This window comes from Carassius auratus, chromosome 28 (assembly GCF_003368295.1).
Source record: "Carassius auratus strain Wakin chromosome 28, ASM336829v1, whole genome shotgun sequence".
Classification (NCBI taxonomy): domain Eukaryota; kingdom Metazoa; phylum Chordata; class Actinopteri; order Cypriniformes; family Cyprinidae; genus Carassius; species Carassius auratus.
The window spans coordinates 8,716,381-8,739,991 of NC_039270.1; the positions used below are offsets into that span (position 1 = coordinate 8,716,381).

Genomic DNA, 23,611 nt, shown 5'->3' on the forward strand with positions numbered 1-23,611 from the left:
GTCTTGGATAATAAATGTGATGAGCATGCATTAGGCATTGGGTCCCTAAACTGATGCAGAACATCGATGCCTGATAACCTTTTCATGTGTCCACCCATAGTGCTTGAAATCATTTACAATGGATGCATAATGATGCCCTCACACCTAAGATGCACTAATCAGAAAGATTTAGTGCATAACTTATTTAAGCATCATTGTGGTCTTTTAAATATTGAAACATTGTAGGTCTTCATTATCAATTAAAAAAATTGCCTTTCAACAGCCCATGAGTCCCATATTACATCTAATTTAATGCATTTGTGCATTTCTGTACATTTTCATTAGATAATACGGTAATGATATACAAAATTAATAAAAAAAAACAATTGTGAAAATGTATATTAAATTTCACTGTTCATTTTGCACACATTTGCATGATAATTTATTGTTTAAATATTTATTTTAGTTTTTATTAAAGGCAGTTTATTTATTTGTTTATTTATTTAGTATAAAAATTAAAAGAAAGAAAACTTGAAAAATGTTTTTTTTAAAGCCTTGGTTCAGTTCCGCACACTACATTAGATAATTGTAGTGTCCTACATTTGTAAGTATTTAAATGTTCATTTTCAATTTGATTTAAGTGCAATTTATATCATTTTATATATACTGATGTCATGTGATAAATGTTAATACATACAAACAAATTTCGTTTTTTATTATAATTATTATTTTATACTTAATCCAATAAATATATTTAAAAAATTAACACATTTTTGTTAAATAAATATTTCAGTTAAATTTTTAAATAAAGTTTGAACACAGTTTGTTTATAAATTATTCCCATGTCTTAATCAAAACTTATTTTACCATTAATTTGTCGCAGGTCGCTTTGTGTGTTGCTGTTGTTGATTTGACTGATAAATAGTGTCCTTACAGTGCTTGGCATGTCACAGGTTTGGTAATGCTGCATTGGCCGTCCTAGTCTTTTGACCCACATGCGCTTGTGAAGCGGTGACCCTTGTGTTCTCTGTGTCGATAGTGCTGACGCAGATTCCTTGTGTAAGCATTCCTCAGTATTTAAAACGAAAGATTTAAACACTAGTGTTTCAGATGCATGAATTAGTTCCATTCATTTTAGCATGGACTGGCACAAATTTTGCAGTGCTTGTGTTGTTTTGTATCTCGTTTGCCCTCGTGCTGGCTCGTATTATTGAGTTTAACTCAGTTTGGTCTCACTCCTCCAGTCCTGTCATGGTCTTGTGTCTGATTGGCTCCTTTTTTGGCTCCTGTTATTGTTTTTTGCTCCTTTATTTACATGATGAACAATCGACCATCCCCTCTCTTCCATCTTCCTTCTCTCTCTCTCTTTCTCTCTCTCACCCTCACCCCTCCTCTCTCTCTCTCTCTCTCTTTCTCTGAGCGAGCTCTCAGCTCCCGACTCTATTTATAGCACAGACCCGCCCCTCCCCTGTCGCTCGGCAGCTATTTCCAGCAGCCTGAAGCAGCTCCAGTCTGTTTGTAAACTCCACGTCTCTATACCTCTACTCTCTCGTTCGCCACGCACCGCAGTTGAGGGTGCAGAGATTCGGCTTTGAACAATTACATAAAAGCAAAACAGTCGCACTAAATGGAGCGGTCGGATGGTTCACTTTAAGCCCATTCATCAGGAGAGCGACTTGTACGGAGAGGCGAGGGGAAGGAAAGAACAGAGGGGCCGGCAGGCGTTCTGTCGCTTTCATCTCGTCCTGTCGCATTTCGTCATGGGGAAGTCGCTCTTTCGTAGTCCGCTGATAACACATGCGTGACTTCAGGATCCAGCCCCGCTCAGACCAGAGTCTTGGATACAAGCCACACTTGGACTTGTCGATGTGAATTAGCAGTTTGTTTCAGACAACGACAGTTAGACAAGAAGGTGATGTGGTGTATGAATAGACTCGCTTGTGTGGCCGTAAAGCCGATAGTTTGAGTGGACGATTTAAGGATTTGTCTGCAGTGTTTCTTCTCAAGGATACCTGTTCTGATTGCATTTGTTTATTTTAATTTTTTGTTTGTTTTTTTGGACCATGGAGTTAACAGGCAAAGCGGTTGTCAATTTTTTGCATGCATGTACCTTTCGATAAAGGTAGTGCTGCTTTTTTACCCACTTGCTTCAAATGTGTTAACTTTTTTTTTTTTTTAGATGGAGAGTGGGTTGACATCTCCTTTTTCATGTTAATTAGTTTTTGCATTAATTGAGTGGCGATATTTTGAGACTGGCATGCTTTTGAAGCCAACTGTACCGGGACTGTGCGCGATGTTACAGACGATCTATGAGACAGAATCCTGCTTCTCTTCAGACAGCACGTCCAGCAGAGAGCGACCCGTGGAGCTGCTTTCTCCGTCCAGAAGCACCAGCATGCCCAGCACCGGTGAGTTGAAGAGCAGCAGATACATGTGTGTGAAGAAAGGTGTGTTGTTTTGAAAAAAAGAGAGGGAGAAACGTGCTTTGCTTGCAGTGCGTTGCTTGCAGTTGAAAATTCTTTGAAGTCAAAGGTTGTTGATGTTTGTTTGATTGAACAACATTCTTGCTGTGGCTACGTTTTGACTTTGTTTTGTCTGGGTCAAACTCTGTTTGGGTAAAACCAAGGTGAAAACCTGAATTGGGCATCCCTAAACAAAGGTGCCTGCTTTTCCTTTACGCAGTACTGCGATCAACGTCACTCTTTTGCACATTTTCTCATTGCATTCTCTTAGGCTAATTAATCTTTTAAGTTTGTTAAGTTAATACGGCCAACCATGTGGTTTTGGATGCTCTTGTAAGTGGTTAACTCGGTAGATGCAAATGCGTTGTGTCAGTTGCAAATGACTTTCAATTCAAGGACTTAAATTATTTAAAAAAAAAATAATAATAAAAATATTTGTTTAAAAGGATTTTAAAAGTAAAGTTCACGTACTATTGGGCACCAGCAACCTTTTAGTTACCAAAATTTTTCTAATCATCTTCTATGTTTAACATAAAAAGTGAACTCAAACAGGTTTGAAACGACAGCATGTACTTACTGTAGGGTTTTTGTATGTAATTATACATTAATAACTAAAGTACATGTAATGTGTAACAAATTAAACTGTAAAATAAAGTCTTACTGTCTTTTATGATGTAAGATGTTTAAAATTATATAATTTTGTGCTTCAGAGTTCGAGAGGCTCTCAGCCTTTTTTTTGGCAGAGTAAACTTGTGTCTCGTCCTTGACAGAAGTGATGTCAACATTCCCGTCAGAGCTTTGCGAGGTTCGGCCATCTCTCACCTGCGCTTGAATCAACACAGAGGAATGACTATATAACAGTGTGTGGGTGTGTAGCCACTTCTTTTCCTCGCACCGGGCCTGTTTATCTGTCAACTGTTCAAATAGATAGATGCGCTGTTATTTTTTTCGAGCCATTCACCTCCTTAACTATAAAAGGGACCCCTTTGTACTGGTTTGAAATTTATTACGGCAGTTCTCTGTTGATTTAGAGCAACGGTTACACTGAATGTGCTGCATTCGTTTACAAATGGTGAATTTATAAAATGAAATTAAGAGCCACTGGCCTTTATTTTAAACTTTTTTTTTTTTAACAATAAAAGGGCCATATAAAATGCTCTTCTTAATTTTTCTGGTAATCAGATGTAGGCATAAAACAATTTCATTTATCCTAATCAAATGAAAATACCTTTTATTTCTGGGTTAACAAAGTGCTGCACAACAGAGGTTTGTGCTTACAATTAAAAAGAAAGAATTAAATAAAGAATTATTAATATTTATTATTAGAAGTAGCATTGTTGTTTCATTGTTGAGTCTTAAGACTGCTAAATAGTAATGTATTTTTGACCGTTTCTTGACATAAAAAAAAAAAAAATGTTTATTTTGATGGGTTAGCATGAGGAACTTGCAGCTGCTGTGTATGTGATATGATGGTAGTTTTGTTGAATTAAACAATAAATTGCTAATGAAGTGACTTTCAGAGCAGCTGGGGATGAAATTTGTGTATTCATATCATCATAGTGAAACGACAGAGATTGAAAACACTGCGAACGTCGTCTGCGCATGTGTAAACAAAACAGTGTGTTGGACCATCCTCCGTTCATTTATTCATTCATTGCAGAAATTATGGTACCTTTACGCGTGATGTCAAATGCTACCACAGATTTGTGATATTACTATAGAATTTGATCTGAGGATTGCAAATCACGCTTTGTTCTTGGTTCTTGTCAACAGTATCTCCGCCAAGATAATCACTGAATGAGTGACAGGCTTTCTGTTGTGACATCGTGCAAGGTAAATAAGAGAGTGAAATCTAGTGGAGAAGACTATTGAAAAGATTCACATTAATCAAATCTTCTTTTAAATGTTTGCTGAAATAAATATCAGAAAAGATTGATTGACGGCTTTTGAAGAATCAATATCAAATTGACGTCATTTGAAAAATCTTTTTTTTTTTTGGCCCAGCCCTAGTGGAGACAATTTGTTATTTTGTATTTATTTTAAATGGTGTTTTCCTTGTCTTTGACATATTAACAAAACATACTCTTTTTATACTGAATGCTTAACTTATCTTTTACAAACCCCTCTTGTGGAAATAGGCTGTTGTTCACAACTTTTTTCACGGCATGTACCAGGATCATGTAGTCAGTACCCTGAGAGCATAATCTCACAAAATCCTAAAGGAATGTTAACATGATTCTCATTGGAATTTCCAGTTCTATTTGGAATCAATCCTGAAGGATCAAATAAAAATCCTCTTTAAGGTTCCTGTAAGATCCTACTGAATTAACAGATTTTTTTGTTTTTGTATTGGAATAATATCTTGATAATGTCAGTTAAAGGCAAGGAATACGAATTTTAAAATCCTGAACTGTTTTATTCCACTGATAGTGTTATTTTGTTGGAGGTATTTTTGTAACACTTATATTTTTTTACACCAGTTAATGCATTAGGTATTATGAACTAACAATGAATAATACTTCTACAGCATTTATTAATTAGTTAATGTTGCCCTACTGTTCAAATACTTGGAGTCAGTAGGTTTTTTTTTTTATTTTTATTATTTATTTATTTATTTATTTAAGTCAGATTTTCACCTAGGCTGCATTTATTTGATCAAAAATAAAATGAAACCATAATATAGTAAAATATTATTACGGTTTAAGATATAAATATTCCAATAGAAAATAGTTATATTGTAAAATGTAATTTATATTGTCTGTGATAAAGAAATATAATCATTCTCCACAGAAACTCCACATATGCATCGGCATAAGTAAAATCCCTTATGGACAACAATGGCATCCAGTTATCCCTGAATAAAACACACAATGGAGATTTTAACTGATGAAACTTGAAGACAATAAACGTGATATATGGTTTACATATGGTTTCCTGTGTATGTTTTATAAAGTATATTTATAATGCAATGCTTGTTGACATAGCCTTTATCACTGTACATAATACTATCCATCTGTAATATGAAACCACGTCTGGTCACAAAAAGAAGTTCTTTCAAACATTCAACTAATTTAATTAAGCATCAATAAATGATATTTTTTGAACAACGGGTTTGTAAACATTTATTCAAACCAATTTTTTGTGCGCTGTACAGCCCTAACCAAACCAGTTCCAGATTGTAGAAGGAACTCCTTGTTTAGCGATAAACTCATGTCCGCCTTCCACATTGTCGCTCTGCACTGTCGTGCACCGAAATATGCCAGCAAACTAAACTTTATTGTAATTATTGCGGGAAGACTAATTCTTATCATGGGTCGAATTATTACTGGTTTAATGCAAATAAGATATCGACCACCCCTACTTCGTTCCAAAGTATGATGAGGATTAGAATCCAATAAAATTCCTTAATGATTTTTTATACTAGGACTAAACAAAAAACATCCAAGAAGTAGAACCTTCTCCTTTAACAAAACATACTCGGCGTTTTAGCATGTGTCATTGTTATTTGCTCTTCAGCACTAGTGTACAGTGGAGTGCTGACATGTTTAATTGTCCCAAAGGAAACATGACACTCATCCACATCTGCTGTAACACATCATGTACAGCATGCGTCCTGATTATGCAACACAGTATATAGGTAGTGTTGCGGTTTGCACAATAATTGTTCGTCTAGACATATGTCTAGCAGCTGTAGGACATTCTTACATGTGTTGGTGATTTTGTTCAAGCAGACACTTTTGGATTTGCAAAAAATATTTTGATATTAGTAAAAAAGATATATATATAGTGTGTGCCTTTTTATGATCAATGTCAAATGACTTCGGGACATTTCTTTGCAGATTCTGCAAGTTAGGACGAATTTACTGGATAAGCTGAGCTGATCTTCTAAACTTGCTGAACTGGGATTGAATCATTATAAGTCGATAGTCCCTGAGGAGGTTTTTAATTAATTATACCTGCGTTATGTAATGGAAAAAGCCTAGCAACATCATGCTGAATCATTATGGATTAGGTGGATTGCAGATTTGATGACTGACCGTTGTCAGAGCTTTATTCTGACTGAAAATATGTGACTGTAAAACGGCTCTAGAGAACAAAAGAACACTTTAGAATGTCACATTAAACAGTTGAATTCAAAAGCAAGAAAACCCCTGCTAAGATTAAACGGCTGTGATTGGAAAGAAATTCAAACAATTGAACCTCCTTTGTTCTGTGGTCTGTTCTTAAACTGCGTTGCAGAAATGGAGAATTGAATAGCAGGTTGTTTTGTGTCAGTCACTTCAAACAAAAGCAAAGAACAGTATCTTTCAAATAAGTGACAGAAACTTGTAACACTGGAGACGAAACATTGCATAAATGCATTGAATCGGGTGCGGATTTAGAAATCAATGGCATGGCTTTGACATAAAGATGTCACATCCTGATCCTGGTGGTCCCCCGGCTCACCAACACTCATTAGATGCTTTAGATATTATGTCATTTATTTATGTTACTCTCATAAAGCACATGCTAATATCTCTGGCAATTTTCCTAAATGTCAATGCGGCAATGTCAATATTTTTGGGTGAGAAATGGGGACATGCAAACAGAGCTACATCAATGATACTGGGTGGCGTGTTGGGCATGCACGTGGCAGCTGAATTATATGCCAAAACTAACTAATGGATTTAGCCAAACAGTCTGGAATTGTGATGCATGGCCATGCTGCCATTTGGCACTGGAAAATGTTGCCAATCGATGGTCATGTAAAAAAAGCCAAGACTCACTGTTAGAGTCTATGTGAAACACACAATACAATGGTAGCAACAAGTTGCACTTGATATTAAACATTTATGCAGCGATGCAGCTATAATGTAGCCACATGAATAAAACACTCTATTACTGGAAAATATGTTGGTATGTAGTTTTTAAACACATTCTTACTAATGCTTTCATTTATGCTTCAGAATGGTTGGAGTGGAGGAGCTAAAAAGGAAGATAGGTTGACCACAAGGAAAATAGTTTCAGACTTACAGTTTTTTTTTTTAAACAAATAATTGCAGAAATAATACACAGGGAGAATTCTGACTTTGTAAGTATAAGTGTATGGTAAAGTTAAGGGCTTTTTATTCTTGAACGATAATTTACATGCCAAATTTGCCTACTTCTTATAGTCACTGAAATTAAGAGCTCCTCTAAATTTAGCCGTATCGTTCCCACCACAGCTAGTCAACTATGTCTCCCCAGTGATGCCCCGTGCTATAATAAGCACCAGGCATGTCGTGGCTGTTTACAGGCCTATGGTTTCACCCCCATGTCTTGAATGGCATCTGGAGCTTTTATAGGGCACTATAGGGAATGCATCAGCCCCACCCACTTTATGGCTTTTCAACGCCTACTTTGAGGTCTATTCTCAAACTGCAGTGTACTTGATGTCGTGGTTGACAGACGATCTAAATGAAACAAACATGAGTAAGTCAATCAATGATTCAGACACTGATTCAGTGTATGATTCAAATGATCAGTTGTTTATCTGGTGCTCTTTCTTGTCTTGCAGTTATCGATGTTGCATTCGTGTAGGCGTTCATTTGACCGGTCACAAAAGTGCCTCATCGACAACAATGGGAGGATGACGCAAAAATGAGAAAAATATGCTCAACATGGAAAACAATGAATATTAAAATGGACTGCAGCAGTAGTTTGTTATCAGGAGATCATAGTGGACATTTGAGACATTCAGTTTAGACAGAGAACATTGTGCAGCCTAGTGGAAATAGAAGATGTGTATACACCAAGCTGTTCTGTTTCTACACTACACACATACTAATAATATCTCACTGGTCTCATTTTACTATCATCTATTATTGGGTTTTAGTATAGGATATTCCTATTATGGTGCTCGGGGATATTTTTGGAGGCAAGATATTATTGTAGACAACGTTATGTATAAATTTGGTGAGTGGTGAGCTCTCTTTACAGCAAGTCTGTTCTTGATATCATTGTTGGGAGAGTGTTTGAGATGTTTGCTAGTGCATCACTAGGTGGTTTCTGGGTGATTCCTTACGGCCTACTGTCAGTCAAAAGTGCCACATCAGTGTAATTCCATTGTAATTTATTTGCCCATTTAATAATCATTTAGTATTACTTTTACTTTTAATAGGGAGAGAACAAACTGGAGAATGAAAGACAGCTGATGAAATTTTAATTATTCAATTAAGATGCTGTGCAAACAGAACAATTAGAAAGTTCAATGTTTATAATTGATTTTATTATTAATTTAATTGTATGTGGCTTAGGCTTTAATTGTTTCTTCATTTTTTTTTTTAAAGGAGACCTACTTTGCCCCTTTTACAAAATGTAATATAAGTGTCCCAAGAATGTGTCACTGTAGTTTCAGCTCAAAATAGCCCACAGATCATTTATGTTGTTTTGAAAATGGCGGTGTGGAGTGCAAGCAGAAACAGGCTACTTTAATGCCTGTCTCTTTAAATGCAAATGAGCTGCTCCTCCCAGCCCCTTTCGCAGAATAGGGCTGTCTTTACAGCTCGAAAGTCAGATACTCTGATAAAAAAAACATCTGTTTGGTTTTGATTATCATGTCTATTGCACTGAAATGCATTTTGAACCAGATTAGTTTAAACTTCTGATAGCCTATAGGGATTTTCTTTTTTTTTCTTTTTTTTAAAGAAAATGGCTGCCACATGGCATATAAGTACTAAACTAAGTTCTCTTTCATGTCTTCTAGAGCTTAAACTGTCAAAAACCCACGAGTTACAAAAACAGTTGGTTATGTCTGTGAAGTTAAACAACTTGGAAAGAAATGACATGTTTATATTAGATCTGTATGGCAGCAGCAATATACAGTAAATAAATCAATAAATCCACTTCTCTCTTGTCTCCTCTGAGGCTGGGACTCGTCTGTTTAGCCAAAGACAGAACAGTTAGCATGCTTTGCTCAAACTTTCGCTATGCCATTAGAACTGGTACAACGTTGTCGCTTGCGAAAACACTATGGTGATGCCGTAGGTGGAAACGTGTGGATTAAGGCGCAGTGATATTTTAAGAAGATCCCATTTCTACGTCACAGGGGGAGCGACATCTAAACTGCTCATATTTTCCTCAAGTTTGCAGAGAAAGGCTTATCAAAAAAACTTTTTAGGGTAAATCTTTTTCACGTTTTCTGGGTTGGTAGGTGCATTTAATGTAAAATTATGTTAGTGATGTGAAAAAAGTTGTGTGGCCTCCAAACTTCTACCTTGGCGCCATCGATGGACAGTCAAAAATGGCAGCGATGTGCCCACATTCACATAAAACAATGGTTTAGAATTTTTGGCTGCTGTATGTGTCGGTCTGCCACATCCAGTATTTCTACATCTAATGTGTTTCGATTCTCAGTTTCAGTCATTTGTACTGTAAGATTTTGCAGGAAAGGTGCTCTGTATTATTTAACCTGTCTGTGGATATGCTTTTCATCTTTGTTGAATGATGCCAGGGCTCTAGTGGCAGGCGCCGCCAACTTTTTATTTCATGCGCCAGCCATGGTTTATTTGATATTCTGCTAGTGAATAATGACTTTGCCACTTTTTCATTTAGGCCTACCTCCAGCAGAAAGCATGGTCCAGACTGTTCAAAGATACATGCAGTTCATTTTGTTGTTCTTGCTTCTTGCCAAATGACCCATGACTTTAAATTCCTGATATCTTTTAATATCCTTAACTGGAAATAGTTTCATAAGAAAAGGAATAACCTTTCTACGACACATGCCATCAAACCCCTCAGGAGCTGTGTAGAGTAGAGGCTCCTATTCAGAGTTATATCTAGTTCCTGCACTGGCTTTCCCAACTGTCAGTCTCTGAAATGCTAGTGTTGTGAAAGGGTTTATAAGAAGAACTGAAAGTGCTGTGGGAAATCGGGCTGTTGTGGGTGAATTTTTGCACCCACCAGAAGTAGTTCATTTCAGAAGTCACTGAAACTGGTTATTTTGGTGGCATTATCTCAGGAATGGTCCTTTTGTGAGCCACCTGTTTCTCTGGTGTTGAGACTAAACTGGAATAATGTAAATGGTCAATTAAATGATAATTTCTGAAGGTTCTGGTTCTGGAGGAGTTTTCCCCCCCATCAACCACAAAAATGCTCTCAAAATAGCGTAGTTAAAGTCCTGCTACCAGTGTTTGAAAATAAATCAATAATAATATTAATCAAAAAATCATTTCTCCATTTCTCCTTAATATATATTTCACTTCTTTTTTGAAGAAAAAATCCCTCTCTTTCTGATGGAATACACCCTGCGACCCCCTCTTTGCTTCTTTCTAAAAAGTGGTGTGAAATGAATTCCGCACCACACATTGAAGTTTACCCAGAAAACAACATTCCTCTCATGCAAGCGTTTGACGTCAATGCTGGTGCATTTATAGAACCTGTAAACAGTGGCCGGCACTCAGCCTGCTACTTAGCGATGACATTTCATCGTCTGAATGTTTATGCTTTGCATGCGGCTTCTTCTTCTTCTCTGCTTTTTTTCCCCTGCTCATGAAAGGTTGTCCCATTTGAACTAGAGCCCTAAGGAATGGTGGTTGGGCATACACAGCTCACGGTATGATTGGTAGAGGTTTCGCAGTTGAATGGGACACTGTTTTGAGGCTAATGGGGAAGGGGGGTGATGGGAAATTGAGTTGGTTGGCCAAGCTTAGTGCCATGTGATGCCTACAAAGAACAATGGAGTCAGATGACGTTTTAGTTCATACGTTTGGGGTTGCACCAATTTGTCCACTATTTCTGCCACTACTGATAACAATGACCAGGTAAATGGCAGTAGTTTTGCTGAATAGATTTTAGGGCTGCACAATTAATTGGTATTAAATCACAAAGGCAATAAATTGCAATTAGGCAGAAGCTGCAATTGTCATGTGTATCTTTCAGTGTAGCGCAGTTCTGTGATCAGTAGTAAATCTCTATCCAAAGGCCAGAGGGCGCTGTTGAAGAAATCCAGTAAATGCTTTTCGCTGCAGCTGAATAAACAGAAGATTTAACTGCTTTCATTGATTCTACGTGACTAATAAACACACGACTACGGCAATATATGGTTTGTCAGTTCTCATTATTATAATTTTCATCATAATAAAGTATATCAATAATGAAATGCTTATCGACAGTCTTTATCACTGCTTAAAATACAATGGAATATTGTGTGCCTTAATTATTTTCTGTTTAGGAAGCCACATCATCTCACAGAAGGATTTATTTCAAACACTTGCCTGACGTTATGATGTGAATTTGGAGTAAAAACATTATTAAATGTGGTATTTACGGGGGAAGTCGTGGCCTTTACGTGGGAAGTCATGGCCTAGTGGTTAGAGAGTTTGACTTCTAACCCTAGGGTTGTGGGTTCGAATCTCGGGCTGGCAATACCACGACTTAGGTGCCCTTTAGCAAGGCATTGAACCACCAGCTGCTCCCCGGGTGCCGCAGCATAAAAATGGCTCCCCACTGCTCCGGGTGTGTGTTCACAGTGTGTGTGTGTTCACTGCTCTGTGTGTGTGCACTTTGGATGGGTTAAATGCAGAGCACGAATTCTGAGTATGGGTCACCATACTTGGCTGAATGTCATGTCACGTCATTTTCACATGCTCTCAGATGGAGCAGCATTTACTTCACAGAGCTGTAGTTCACTGAGAAGATACGCAAACAGCTGTCTTTATCTTGAATGATTTCGTAGATTTCATAATCCTAAAATTATTGTCTGCGATTATGAACGCGATTTTGCGTAGCTTGTCAGAGAACTACAGCTCTATGTAGTAAATGCTGCTCCATCTGAAAGCAAGTGATGGAGATTTACTACTAATCACAGAACCAGCTTTATTGACTAAATGCGATTTATTGCTTTCGATTAATCGTGCAGCCCTAATAGATTTGCTGAAGATTACATTTAATAGTGTTATTTAAAATAATAGTCTTTTAAAATATTTTTATGAATTCATAATATTAGGTGACTGTTAGATAGCAAAGGTAATTTACATGTAAAAATGCATGCATAATTACAATTTCAATATTGACTGATTCATAGCCAGCATTGGATATTGAATTGTCCATTCTCATTTCGTTTCAATTATTTTTAACTTCGTTCATAAAGATTTTAACTCTGCTAATTTAATTTTGTAACACTAAATTATTAACAAATTTAGTTTTATTTTTTAAAGACATTAATACTTTTAGCACACATGCATTAAAATGATCCAGAGTGACTGTGAATAAATTCTATTCTATTTCCAATGAATGCTCTTCATCATAGAATCCTGAAAAATATATATCACAGCTTCCTTAATTATTTTTGTTACATTTAGATGTTCTTTGTCATGATTTAATATGCAAGGTAAATTTATAACTATATTAACTTAATAATTTAATAACACCGTTAAAGGTAATATCCTTTTTTTAGATATCCCAAATATCCGCTTATGAAGCTAAAATTATTGCTGATAGCATTTTTTTATTAACATTTATTTATTGGTATCTATCTATCAGCCATAGCAGCTTTAACTAGTCTACTAGTAAAACTAGCCACTATGCAAGTAGGAATAAAAATTAAATCTAACAATTAGTCCATGTGCTCAAATTGGAGTGATATCCCAATACCGTTAGCCCCTCTTTCCCATAATTTCTTCTCTTCTCTCAACTGTTTCATAAATAAGTAAAAGGCCAACAATAAAAATAAAAAGCTCTGTTCTCTTTGCTCCAATAGAGAACAGCACCATTCAGTGTGCATGACGTGAACGAATCGACATGCATTAGCCGATAAACGCTGTTGACTTCCAACAGTGTCCTCATCCACTTTAATTGACGTCATCATGCGCATGTCTTATAGATCAAGAGTGGTTATGAATGAACATCATGCGATACACAAGCCCTCTCTTTCCCTATTTACATCTGTCTTTTTTTTTCTTTCTTTTTTTTTCTCTTTTGGGCTTCCACCAAAGAACTGCTGGTTTCTTGTTTTCCCTGAGCGAGGGGATCTACCCCTCCTTTAGGCCTGCCAAGGCATCGGAGGTTCCTGGGGCACATAAATCACACTGGCTATTTGTAACTCTCTCTTACCAGCTTAAAACCCTAAGTTTAAGCTGCCAAGAAGCTCTTCCAAAGGATGTAAATATCACCCAGCTTTCCTGCACATCTTTTTTGTTCTCCCTTTCGGTGGTAATGTCGCCAAACCATTGGCTGGATCTGACCGACTCCATTTGATTGTCTCTCTCTCTGCGAGTTCCCTCGCGCTCGTTCATCTTTGTGCCGTTAACAAGGAGAGGATGCAGAACCAATTTGACAGGGCAGCCTACCGCACGTCGCTGTGCGCTATTTCTGGAAAGCAATATTCATGCTTTTTTCTCTCTCTCTCTGCCTTTCCATCTCTCCCGCTTGTTTCTCTGAAGCGTAGCTGGTGTACCGTTGCTAAAGAAAATAACCATGACGTAAGCTGGGCTCTCTGCGAAATAGACTTTAAAACTGGGGGGTTGGTAGAAAGTGCCTGTAGAGCTCAAATAATAAATGGTTCCTCCAGGGAGGCTGCGGATGCAGGAGCTCGTTTCAGTAAAAAAGAAAAGCTGTAAAATCAATATGAAACCGCAAACTATTTATAAAAATGAAGCACATTTAAGGGAAAAGCAATCAGTCCTGTTGGTTCGGAAAACGTCACCCTTGCACTAAAGCCTTAATTGATTGATTGCAACTTTTTCTTACAGCGATTATTTGCTCATTGCCGTGTGGTTTCCACTGACAGCTTTTATTTGAAGGCAAACCACCATGGACTCCTAATACATTTAGCTTTTTTTCCCATTCTGTCCTGAAGATTGTTCGTTTATAGTACAAATTTATCTCGTTCTTGCCGCAGGTCTGTGTGTGTGTGTGTACGGTCTCTGTTTTAATATATCACAGGTCTGCACCTTCTCAGCCTCTAGTTTGTTTCTGTGCTGGGGAAACACGTCCCATGATTCACTGCTGTGTCCCAAAGCTTACCAACAGAGACTCTGAGGCACATTTATTAATGACTGTCCTTGAGGTCCTACCTCAGTGTCCTACGTACTTCTCCTGCTCACTTTTTCTCCTTATATGTACGCATATAGAATTATTATTAGAATATATTTCAACATTTAAAAACATGTCAAATTTAAATAATTTACACATTTAAAAACATTTCCATACCTTTAAAAAATATATATATTTTTTAAATCGTGTTTTTTTATTTAGCAAGGATGCAATAAATTTATCCTTGCAGTTTGCGACAGTAACCAAACTTGTAATGTTACAAAAAATGCCTATTTGGAAAAAATCCTCTTCTTCAGATAATCCTTATTTATTTTGTGATTAATTAGATTAATTAATTAACACACCATCAAATTAATTAGAATAAAAATATAAATTTTAGTGCTGTAAGTCGGTACTTTTTTTCCTGACATTAATCACTATTAATCGCCACATATCTCCCCTAACATTAAAGTTTTTAATTATACTTTTATATTGTAATCATTTCACATTCAGTCTTCAAATTGATATTGAAACAAGATAAAGTATATTTGTTAACACCGTTAAACTACCGCCTGCATTAACGCTCATCTTGACAGCATTAATATACACACACACACACATGCATTGGAGCATCCCTTCTCGTTTTCTTTTTCTGTGCATCTATTCCTCTTTGTCATCGTCTTTCTTTGTCTCTGTACAACAGGGCTTTGGACTAACTGCTAAAATAAAGCTCCCCTGGCTGGAATGAAAGCAGGAAATAGTGTCAGCAAATTGTCAGCTGTAAGTTTCTCTTTCAACTGAGCTCTGAAAACAAAAGGACAGCCCTTTGGGAGAGAGGAGAGGAGAGCGTTAGGTTATTGCTTCCAAGAGGGATGACGTCCCTGAGGATATAGGGGTTAGATGTCAGCTTAAACACTTTTAAACACACGCTACGTTTTTCACTGGAAAGTTATCCTTAGAAAAATGTTTCAGTGTTTCAGCTTCATTGTAAGAATATTATCTAGTTTGGATCACAGCACATCAGTTAACATCTATGGATTGTCCATTCTTGCACTCCCGGGGCGGAGATTTTATCAGATTATTGATAGGATGTCATCAGGATTTTCATGAGAGTCTGCAGGTCAAAGGCCATCTTTGTAAAGAAACTGTACACTGCGATTATTACCAATGTCTATAGCGAGGTGGGAAAGAGCGAGCAGTGTGCGAGAGAAAGAAGCACAGAGAGCCGCCTGGAAATGTAGCATCCTAAAATAGATCCGCACACTTTTAAAAGCGCAGCGTGCCCCCCATCCCCCACCTCCCCTCTCCGCTCCCCCAGAGCATTATTAATCCAGGGCTATTTATAACTGCGCTTTTCGCAGGCAGACTGTGTTCTGTCGCTGCTTGTGTTTAATCTCTTCTGGGAGTGAAGGGGAGGACGTGGGCCTGGGAGGATGAGGAGGAGGCGAAGGTGTAGAGGAAAGCGAGGAAGACAGGGGGGAGGTGTTTGAAGCCAGGAAAGACCCCCTGCTACGGTGGAAATGGGGCAGCTATTTCAATACATAGCCTGAAAAAGACAAGGGAAAAAAGGCAGTATGATTTCTTCTTCGGATTTCTTTGTTTTGACCAAAATGTTAAAAGAGAATTCCTTAGTGTTATAAACAACTTCCCATAAGCTGACTCTCCAGATTGTGGAAGCAGGTGTAGGAAAGTGTTTAGAGGAAATAGGCATCTTGAACCTCAGAACGAGAATGGACAGATTTACAGATCGCTTTTGTCTGCAGAATTTTTCACCTGTATAGAAGACCTTCAATGATAGAAACAAAGCACAGATCCTCCATCACATGAAAAATACCCAACAAGTAAAGAATCAATTATTATCATTATTTTTAAAGATTTATTAAATGTATATATATATATATATATATATATATATATATATAGTAATTGTATTACTTTATTAAAGTAATGTTAATGCTATAATAATGCTAATAATAATATAATATTATAATAATAATGTTTATTTATTTGTTTGTTTTCTTGTGCCTGGAAGTGGGCCAGAGTCATTCCAGCTAAAATAGATCAGATAGCTTAATTATAGTAATACTCATGATAATAATTATAATAAGTATTGTTGTTGTTGTTGTTGTTGTTAATAATAATAAATAAATAATTATTATTTATTATTATTTATTATTGGAGGTTTTATTTTATTTACTATGTTTATTAACATGAAATCAGCAATTGTTCATGGTAGAAATGGCACTGATAATGAGGTGTAAAATAACTAAAATATTTTATTTTATTTTTTTTGAAAAGGGGGAAAAACAATATAGATAATTGCCTCATTCAGGGGGCTGTGTCCACCAGGAGTGGCATTTGTCGGCCACATACCTCATCGAGACTCATTTAAGATTGTTATTCCTCATGAGATGTAAAATGCTGTAATTTCTTTCTTTAAAATCAAATCACTATTTATTTAATAAAAAAAAAAAATGAGATGTGTCGATGGAGTATGCGGCTAACAGATGCGGCCTCCAAAACGAGACAGAAAATGTGAGACAATGAATCTGAAGATGCTAGTAGCACATTTGTTTTAATTTTGTAAGTACTTGCCGTTTCGATACAAAGCACCGCCCACTTCCATTGTAGTTCCATTCCCTGATTATAACGGAAACGTTGCGCATATGCACTCTCGATCTAGACAGGGTGGTGCGATTCCAAACTGTACTGTGTGCTCTAGTCTTACTGTCAGATTCAGACATAACTGATCTGGGAATCGTGATTTACAACTGCTTATAAACAAACTTCAGCTAACTGCTGCATAAGGAGATGGAGTGTAGATAAACACACATATACAGTACTAGTGTTAATTTCGTCTCAAGACTAAGACTAAGACTAAATCAAAAATGCCTGCCACAATGAACACTGTACAGTACACCCACACTGGCACCTTGCTCTTAATGTCAGTGACGTGGAGTGAGAGGAAGCTATTTCTAGTCCTTCCAGCAGGCGATTAGCATAATCCAGGGAGTACAATATAATCTGATGAAAGGTAAATCTGGCTACTCAAGCATTCTCTGGCCCTCTTCCAGACACTCCATTGATTAGTCCTGCCTGGCTTTTTGTCCAAATAACATCACCCAGTTTTACTCTGTCTGTCCTCTCTCGTTCCTGTCCTCCTCTCTCTCTCTCTCGCTCACCCAACCTCACCCATAGCTTATGCAACACCTTCTTTTATTTTTAATGAGGAGGTGCCTCTCTCTGTCTCACTCTTCTATTTTCATCCTGTCAGGTTACAATGCTCTTACCTCGTTTTTAATACATGGTAAGTGGCACTGCAGAAATGTTTTTTGCTTTTTTTATGCCATTCCCTTGGGACAAGATCACCACTGTCCTCATTTATGCATCACCTGTGAAAAAAATAAAAATAAAAACCTGATACACTGTAATACAACATGGAAAGATGTGTATATGTATTTGTGCACAAATCATTTGAAAAATGTTTTCAGGCAATCTATTTATCTATTGAGTATTTAATTGTGCATGCTCGTTGTACATTTAGATGATCTTTTCTGTCATCTAACACTCGAATGTCATCTCAGAAGCATTAATAATTCAATTAAAATGAAATATTTAGCAAATCTCTAAAGGATGATTATACATTTTTCATACTGTACGTTATTATATTGTGATGCATTGCATACATTTACTTGTAGAAGAACTGGTTTAGTATTTTTATCTATCTATCTATCTATCTATATTTAGACAAAACAAAAAAATCTCATATCTTATTAAAAAAAAATTCACCACGTAGATAGTTTTGCATCTCAAGTAACTTTTATAAAACCCATTTTGACCAGAAAACAAGACAGAAATACTGATTATATGATACTTTACAGTGCACATCACTCTGTTTATATCGGTCTGCAAGTTTGTGTATGTGCACTGTGTGTGGGCGCTACAGTAATCAGTCGAGTCTCCACTCTGGTAAGAGCTCTCCGAGGGAAATTGCCTGGAAACCCCCTCAGTCTGCCCAACCTCCACACTGAGGACTTCCTTGAAGACTCCAGTCCCAGAGTACCTCCCCCTTTTCTTTTTTTGTCCTTCATGTGTTTTTCATCTCCTCAACTTAAAAACAGGTCCTTGATGAGTAACTACCAATTTGGAGGCGGGTGATATTTAAAATGGACTAGAAGTTTGAAAAAGAATAGACATTAGCTGTGACGGAATTGCTGTTTTCCTTTGTTGGACAGGAAGGAGTTGATAGGAAGGTTGTCTTTAATAGTCCTTATGCTTGCTAATTATCACCTCAAAGGAGTTTTTCCGTAGGGATGTGGGAGTCTGTCACATAGATGTTGTGTTTGGACTGATTACTGATCTGTGGTGCTGCTGTGTACACGCTAGACTGTGAACAAACATGTTAACAAAACATTTAATAGCTTTTACCAAGTTTCAGTATTATTAGAGCTATTGAGTAAGAGTCTAAGGAATGTTTCACAGTAATAGGTACATATGTTCATTCACCAGAAGTTTTTGTTTATTGATTTATTTACCTAGTGTTTTAAAACCATCAATTGCTTCCATATACTCTGGAACTACTCCACTCACTCTATATTCATTAAATATTAATTTATTTATTATTCTGTTTTGTTGTTTTTACAAAATAGCATATGGACAGACATGACATTTTGCAACAAGGACACCTTCAAATTAGTTTGACTGATTCAGATCAGTTTGAGTGATTTATTTAAAGAACTGGCTCATAAATAGGGATGTGTTCAATACATAATTCCATTAAGTTAAAATTTTGTAACGGACTGTGTTAACAATAAAAGTCCTTTTCTTAAAGGTATAGTTCACACAAAAATAAAATTCTGTCATTAATTAGCTACTTACCCTCATGTCTTTCCAAACCCTTAAGACCTTTGTTCATCTTCGGAATGGAAAGTCATTATTTTTGTTTTCTTTGCACACAAAAAGTATCCTCATAGCTTCATAACGTTATAGTTGAAGCACTGATGTCAAATGGACTATTAACATCTTTACTACCTTTCTGGACCTTGAACGTGTCAGTAGTGTTGCTGTCTATGCAGGGTCAGAAAGCTCTCAGATTTCATCAAAAATATCTTAATTTGTGTTCTGAAGATGAACTAAAGTCTTATGGGTTTAGAACAACATGAGGGTGAGTAATTTTTGGCTGAACTTTCCCTTTAATCTGTGAATGAAACAATCAAATCCCATTCTGAATTCAAACTCAAGTACAAACTTAATAGCCTGTTATAAACAGAATTCCTCAAATAATAGCTAACCCAAGTCAGCACATGTCAAGTTATTGTTGTGCATCTGGGTTTGAACGCAATTCATGTATGAAAATTACCTGTATTACTGGTACAACAATATTGCAAGAAAATCTTGAAAGCAACTATACGTTATTGTAGGGTCTTCATTAAAATGTTGATAAAACATCTGTTGTCATCTGTTGAGCAATTCTGTGCAGGATTGTGGCTAGGGCTGGGACAACGCGTCGAGGTCATCGATGACGTCGACGCAAAAAATACGTGGACGCAAAATATGCGCATCGATTCATCGACCTGTTTTTATTTCTCTAAAAAACGTTTGCAAAACGTTTACCTTATGTGCGCTGAATATACGCGATGGCCGGATCAACATTCTGTCCAACGTTATATAACCAATCCAGGGGTTTTTCTGCATTGATCTTTTTTTTTTGGCGGCTGTCAATGCCTTATTTGATCGCTGTGCCTGACAGGGCGTGTACGAGAGAGAGCCATGGCTGCCCGCGCGCACTCACAGTCTTCAAAAAACACGAGCGCTTCTTGCTCTCTCTCTCTCCCTTGTGCATATTAATCAAAATCATTAAACACGATATAAAAAGGGCGAAACACCAAAGTTTCATGCGCTCTCGCGCATTCACAGTCTTCAAACTACAGGAGCGCTGTCTTGCTTGCTCTCTCTCTCTCTCTCTCTCTCTCTCTCTCTCTCTCCCTCATGCATATTAACCAAAATCATTAGCCCTAATTGTGGCATATTTTGAATATTCAGTGATATTACTATGGTGAATGACGTCAAGTTGACCGTTGCAATATGGCGGACAGCTTACCTATAGTGGTCCATAGAAACAGTATCTAATGAGGCATCTACGTGTGTATATATATCAATGGTAGTAACAATATCGTTAAGTCTTCTAGTTTCGCATTGTGACTAGTGACTACAGTGTGCCCGCAGCTTGTTTATTTTTGCATGCAGCCCCTGAAGCCCATATTACCTTAGTATTTCACAATACCCATCTTTAAAATCATCTTTGTATCTTGTAGATTCTGCATTTTATGTGGATACACCCATAATCTCACTATTTTAGCACTTGTGCTTCATTAGCTAAAGTTTTGAGATATTTGTTGCAGACACCGTTGAATTTCATATATGGGAAGCACCCTGTTCTTCTCCTGGAAGACTACAAGGTGTCTAGGGAAATCTATGCTAAGCTCATCTGGTCAGTAACAGGAGCGGTAGCCCTGGCGACCTCGACCGGCCAAGCTCTGACGTCAAAGGCTTGACACAGTCGTTCAGCCCGAGGGTGCGAGGAAGGTTATATTTAGCCTTGACTGATAAAGAGGGAGTAATCTGATTTTCATGTAAGCCAGACGCTTCCGCCAGGCATCCAGCAAAGAAACCGGATCATTAGCATGTTGGTAAACTTTAGCCGATGTTGGGAGGGAGAGCCGGGTGACGGTAAAGTCTGAGTGACATGTGGGTTAATGTGTTCTCAGTGGTGAGGGACCCTCGCAAAGTGCTATTCTACCTCACACTTGAGCTCCCTGCAGACTCAAGGTCACCCTGATGTCTCTTTGGCATGTAAAGAGACAAAGTATAGCTTTGTGCTATCTTAAATGTGGTTCCAATATTAAGCATTAAAGTAAAAATTACGTAAGTGTACATTAAGAATTTAAAGTACTTCACCGCCATTTAAAAAATTAAATGTTTGGCTGTCAAATTCACAGAGTATCTTGTCATAAATAGTATGCAAGACTTAAATTAGCCCATCTCAAATCGTTTATGATGTAATGGCCAGGTAATGTTGTTTTTATAATGTGACAAAGTCTGTTTTTTTCATAAGTATTGCCCCAAATTGGTTATTTTTCTTTTATCAATATACATGCATGGTAATAATGAAGTAGAGCTGTGCAAAAACAAATCGAATGCTATTTTCATAACAAAACCTGCTCAATTTTTTCTCAAAACTACCCCAAATTTCTGTATGTGCTCCAAATATAGATTTATTTTACAGAGGCCACAAAAAAGTGCAAAAGTGCAGTGAAAGTGCAAAATGTTTTGGGTTCAACAACTCTTTTATGTTTATAGGTTAAGTTACACTGTATGTTCAAGTACATTATTTACATCATCATCTGTTACCTTACATATTTATCATAAAACAATCCTATATGTGACCCTGGACCACAAAACTTAATTGAAATATATACATCATCCATCCTCATCAATAAATAAGCTTTCCATTGATGTATGGTTTGTGAGGATATGACAATATTTGGTCGAAATACAACTATTGTAATTTCTGGAATCTGAGTGAGCAAAAAATCTAAAATATTAGGAAAATTGTCTTTAAAGTTTTCCATATGAAGTTCTTAGCAATACATATTACTAAAGAGAAATTAAGTTTTGATATGTTTACAGTAGGAAATTTGCAAAGTATCTTCAGGGAACATGAGTTGTACTTAATAAGCTAATTATTTTCGGCATAAGAGAAAAATCTATAATTTTGCCCCATACAATGTATTTTTAGCTATTGCTACAAATATAACCATGCAACTTATGACGCATGTAATCTTTTGAAATAACTGATAGCATTTTTAGCAATGTCATCATAGTTTGCAATTATAGGTATAAAACATATCATGCAAGTCAATGCAAAAAGTATCACAAAAATACATAATTTCTAGTAATTTCTAACACCGTTACTTAATTTATAAGTCCAAAAAAGATATTTTACAGAAAGCAATTCATAGATAATTCCATAAATAACTCAATATTGTTGATATATGTAACTTTAATGTGTACTATAGTTTGTGAATTGAGATGCAGCCCATGTAATCTCGTAATGCAAATCCATAAAGTGCCAAGCAGATCTTCAAAACTGGTCTTGAAGAAAGAGGCAAACCCTATTTGTTCCCTAGCACCTTTAAGATGCACTACTTTGATTCGCTCTAAGGTTCGGAAACTGTTTTGACCTGGTCGTCATTAATGGGAGCGCTCTGTTTCCCTGACTGAATGTCTTTAGAGAGAGCTTAAACAAACTTGTGCAAGAGGCAGAAAATACATCACTACCCCCATGACAGCTCATTAATGCCACCCTGAATGCAGTGAAACTAAAAAGACTATGTGAAGAGAGAAAAACAAGTAACACCAACAAAATCAGAAATGATGGGTTTGTAGGGCCTTTTTTAGTAAATCACCTGTGCCAAAAACATTTGCTGAGAAGCTTTGGGAAGCTCAGGTTTTAGTTTAGTGGTGCTATTGGAAATATCAGAGATGGAGAACAAGTCATTGGTTGGACTGCTTTTTAGAACAAGCCTCAGGACATCACCTTGGTTTCCCCACTAGTTTATATAACGCCATGCCCTCATCACCAGTACAGAGCCCTACCATAATGCTGGCCTTGGCTGTTACTTTTTCCTCATGACGTTCCGTTTCCCTTTTACACTGATTTTGAAGCTGAAGCTGAAGCTGGTTTGGCTCAGTTGGATGAATTTCCAACTAGCTCGTGATGCAGAAGACGGCAGCATCCACTAGCCTGTCGACATTTAAGCCCACACACTTGGTTACGGTAACATGGGCAGACAAAGACAAATGTCAGCCCAACATTTACAGATGCATCGTACGTGAACTATATAGTACTGTCTCAATTGCAAATGCACCCATGGCCTTTCCTTATGTAACTGTGTGCTCTAAACTGATTGTAAGTTTATGTGTCAACATGCTATTTTAAGTAGTACTAACAGAGAGGTTGAGGAAACGTGATTGAAAACCATGCAGAGGTGACCCCCTACAAAATAAAAATGCAACAGGTGTATATATACATACACACAGTTTAGCAAATGTTTTGGGTTTGCTCCGGTATTCACTGTCGCATGATCCTTCAGAAATCTTTCTAATATGCTGATTTG

The 23,611-nt window shown here is 36.9% G+C and overlaps 1 protein-coding gene across 5 annotated transcripts in view; it reads left to right on the top strand.

Moving 5' to 3' along the window:
• hdac5 (histone deacetylase 5) overlaps window positions 1–23,611 on the top strand; it is a 77,398-nt gene that overhangs the window by 26,923 nt on the left and 26,864 nt on the right. Inside the window, exon 3 of one of the 5 annotated variants that reach the window (XM_026207607.1) lies at window positions 2,316–2,387. The exons of 2 other annotated variants lie outside the window; for them this stretch is intronic. In XM_026207607.1, the coding sequence (XP_026063392.1) occupies window positions 2,316–2,387 (72 nt within the window). Of the gene's footprint in view, window positions 1–908; window positions 2,388–23,611 lie in introns of those variants that run through there. 2 more of the 5 variants (XM_026207605.1, XM_026207604.1) reach the window with 2 other exon arrangements.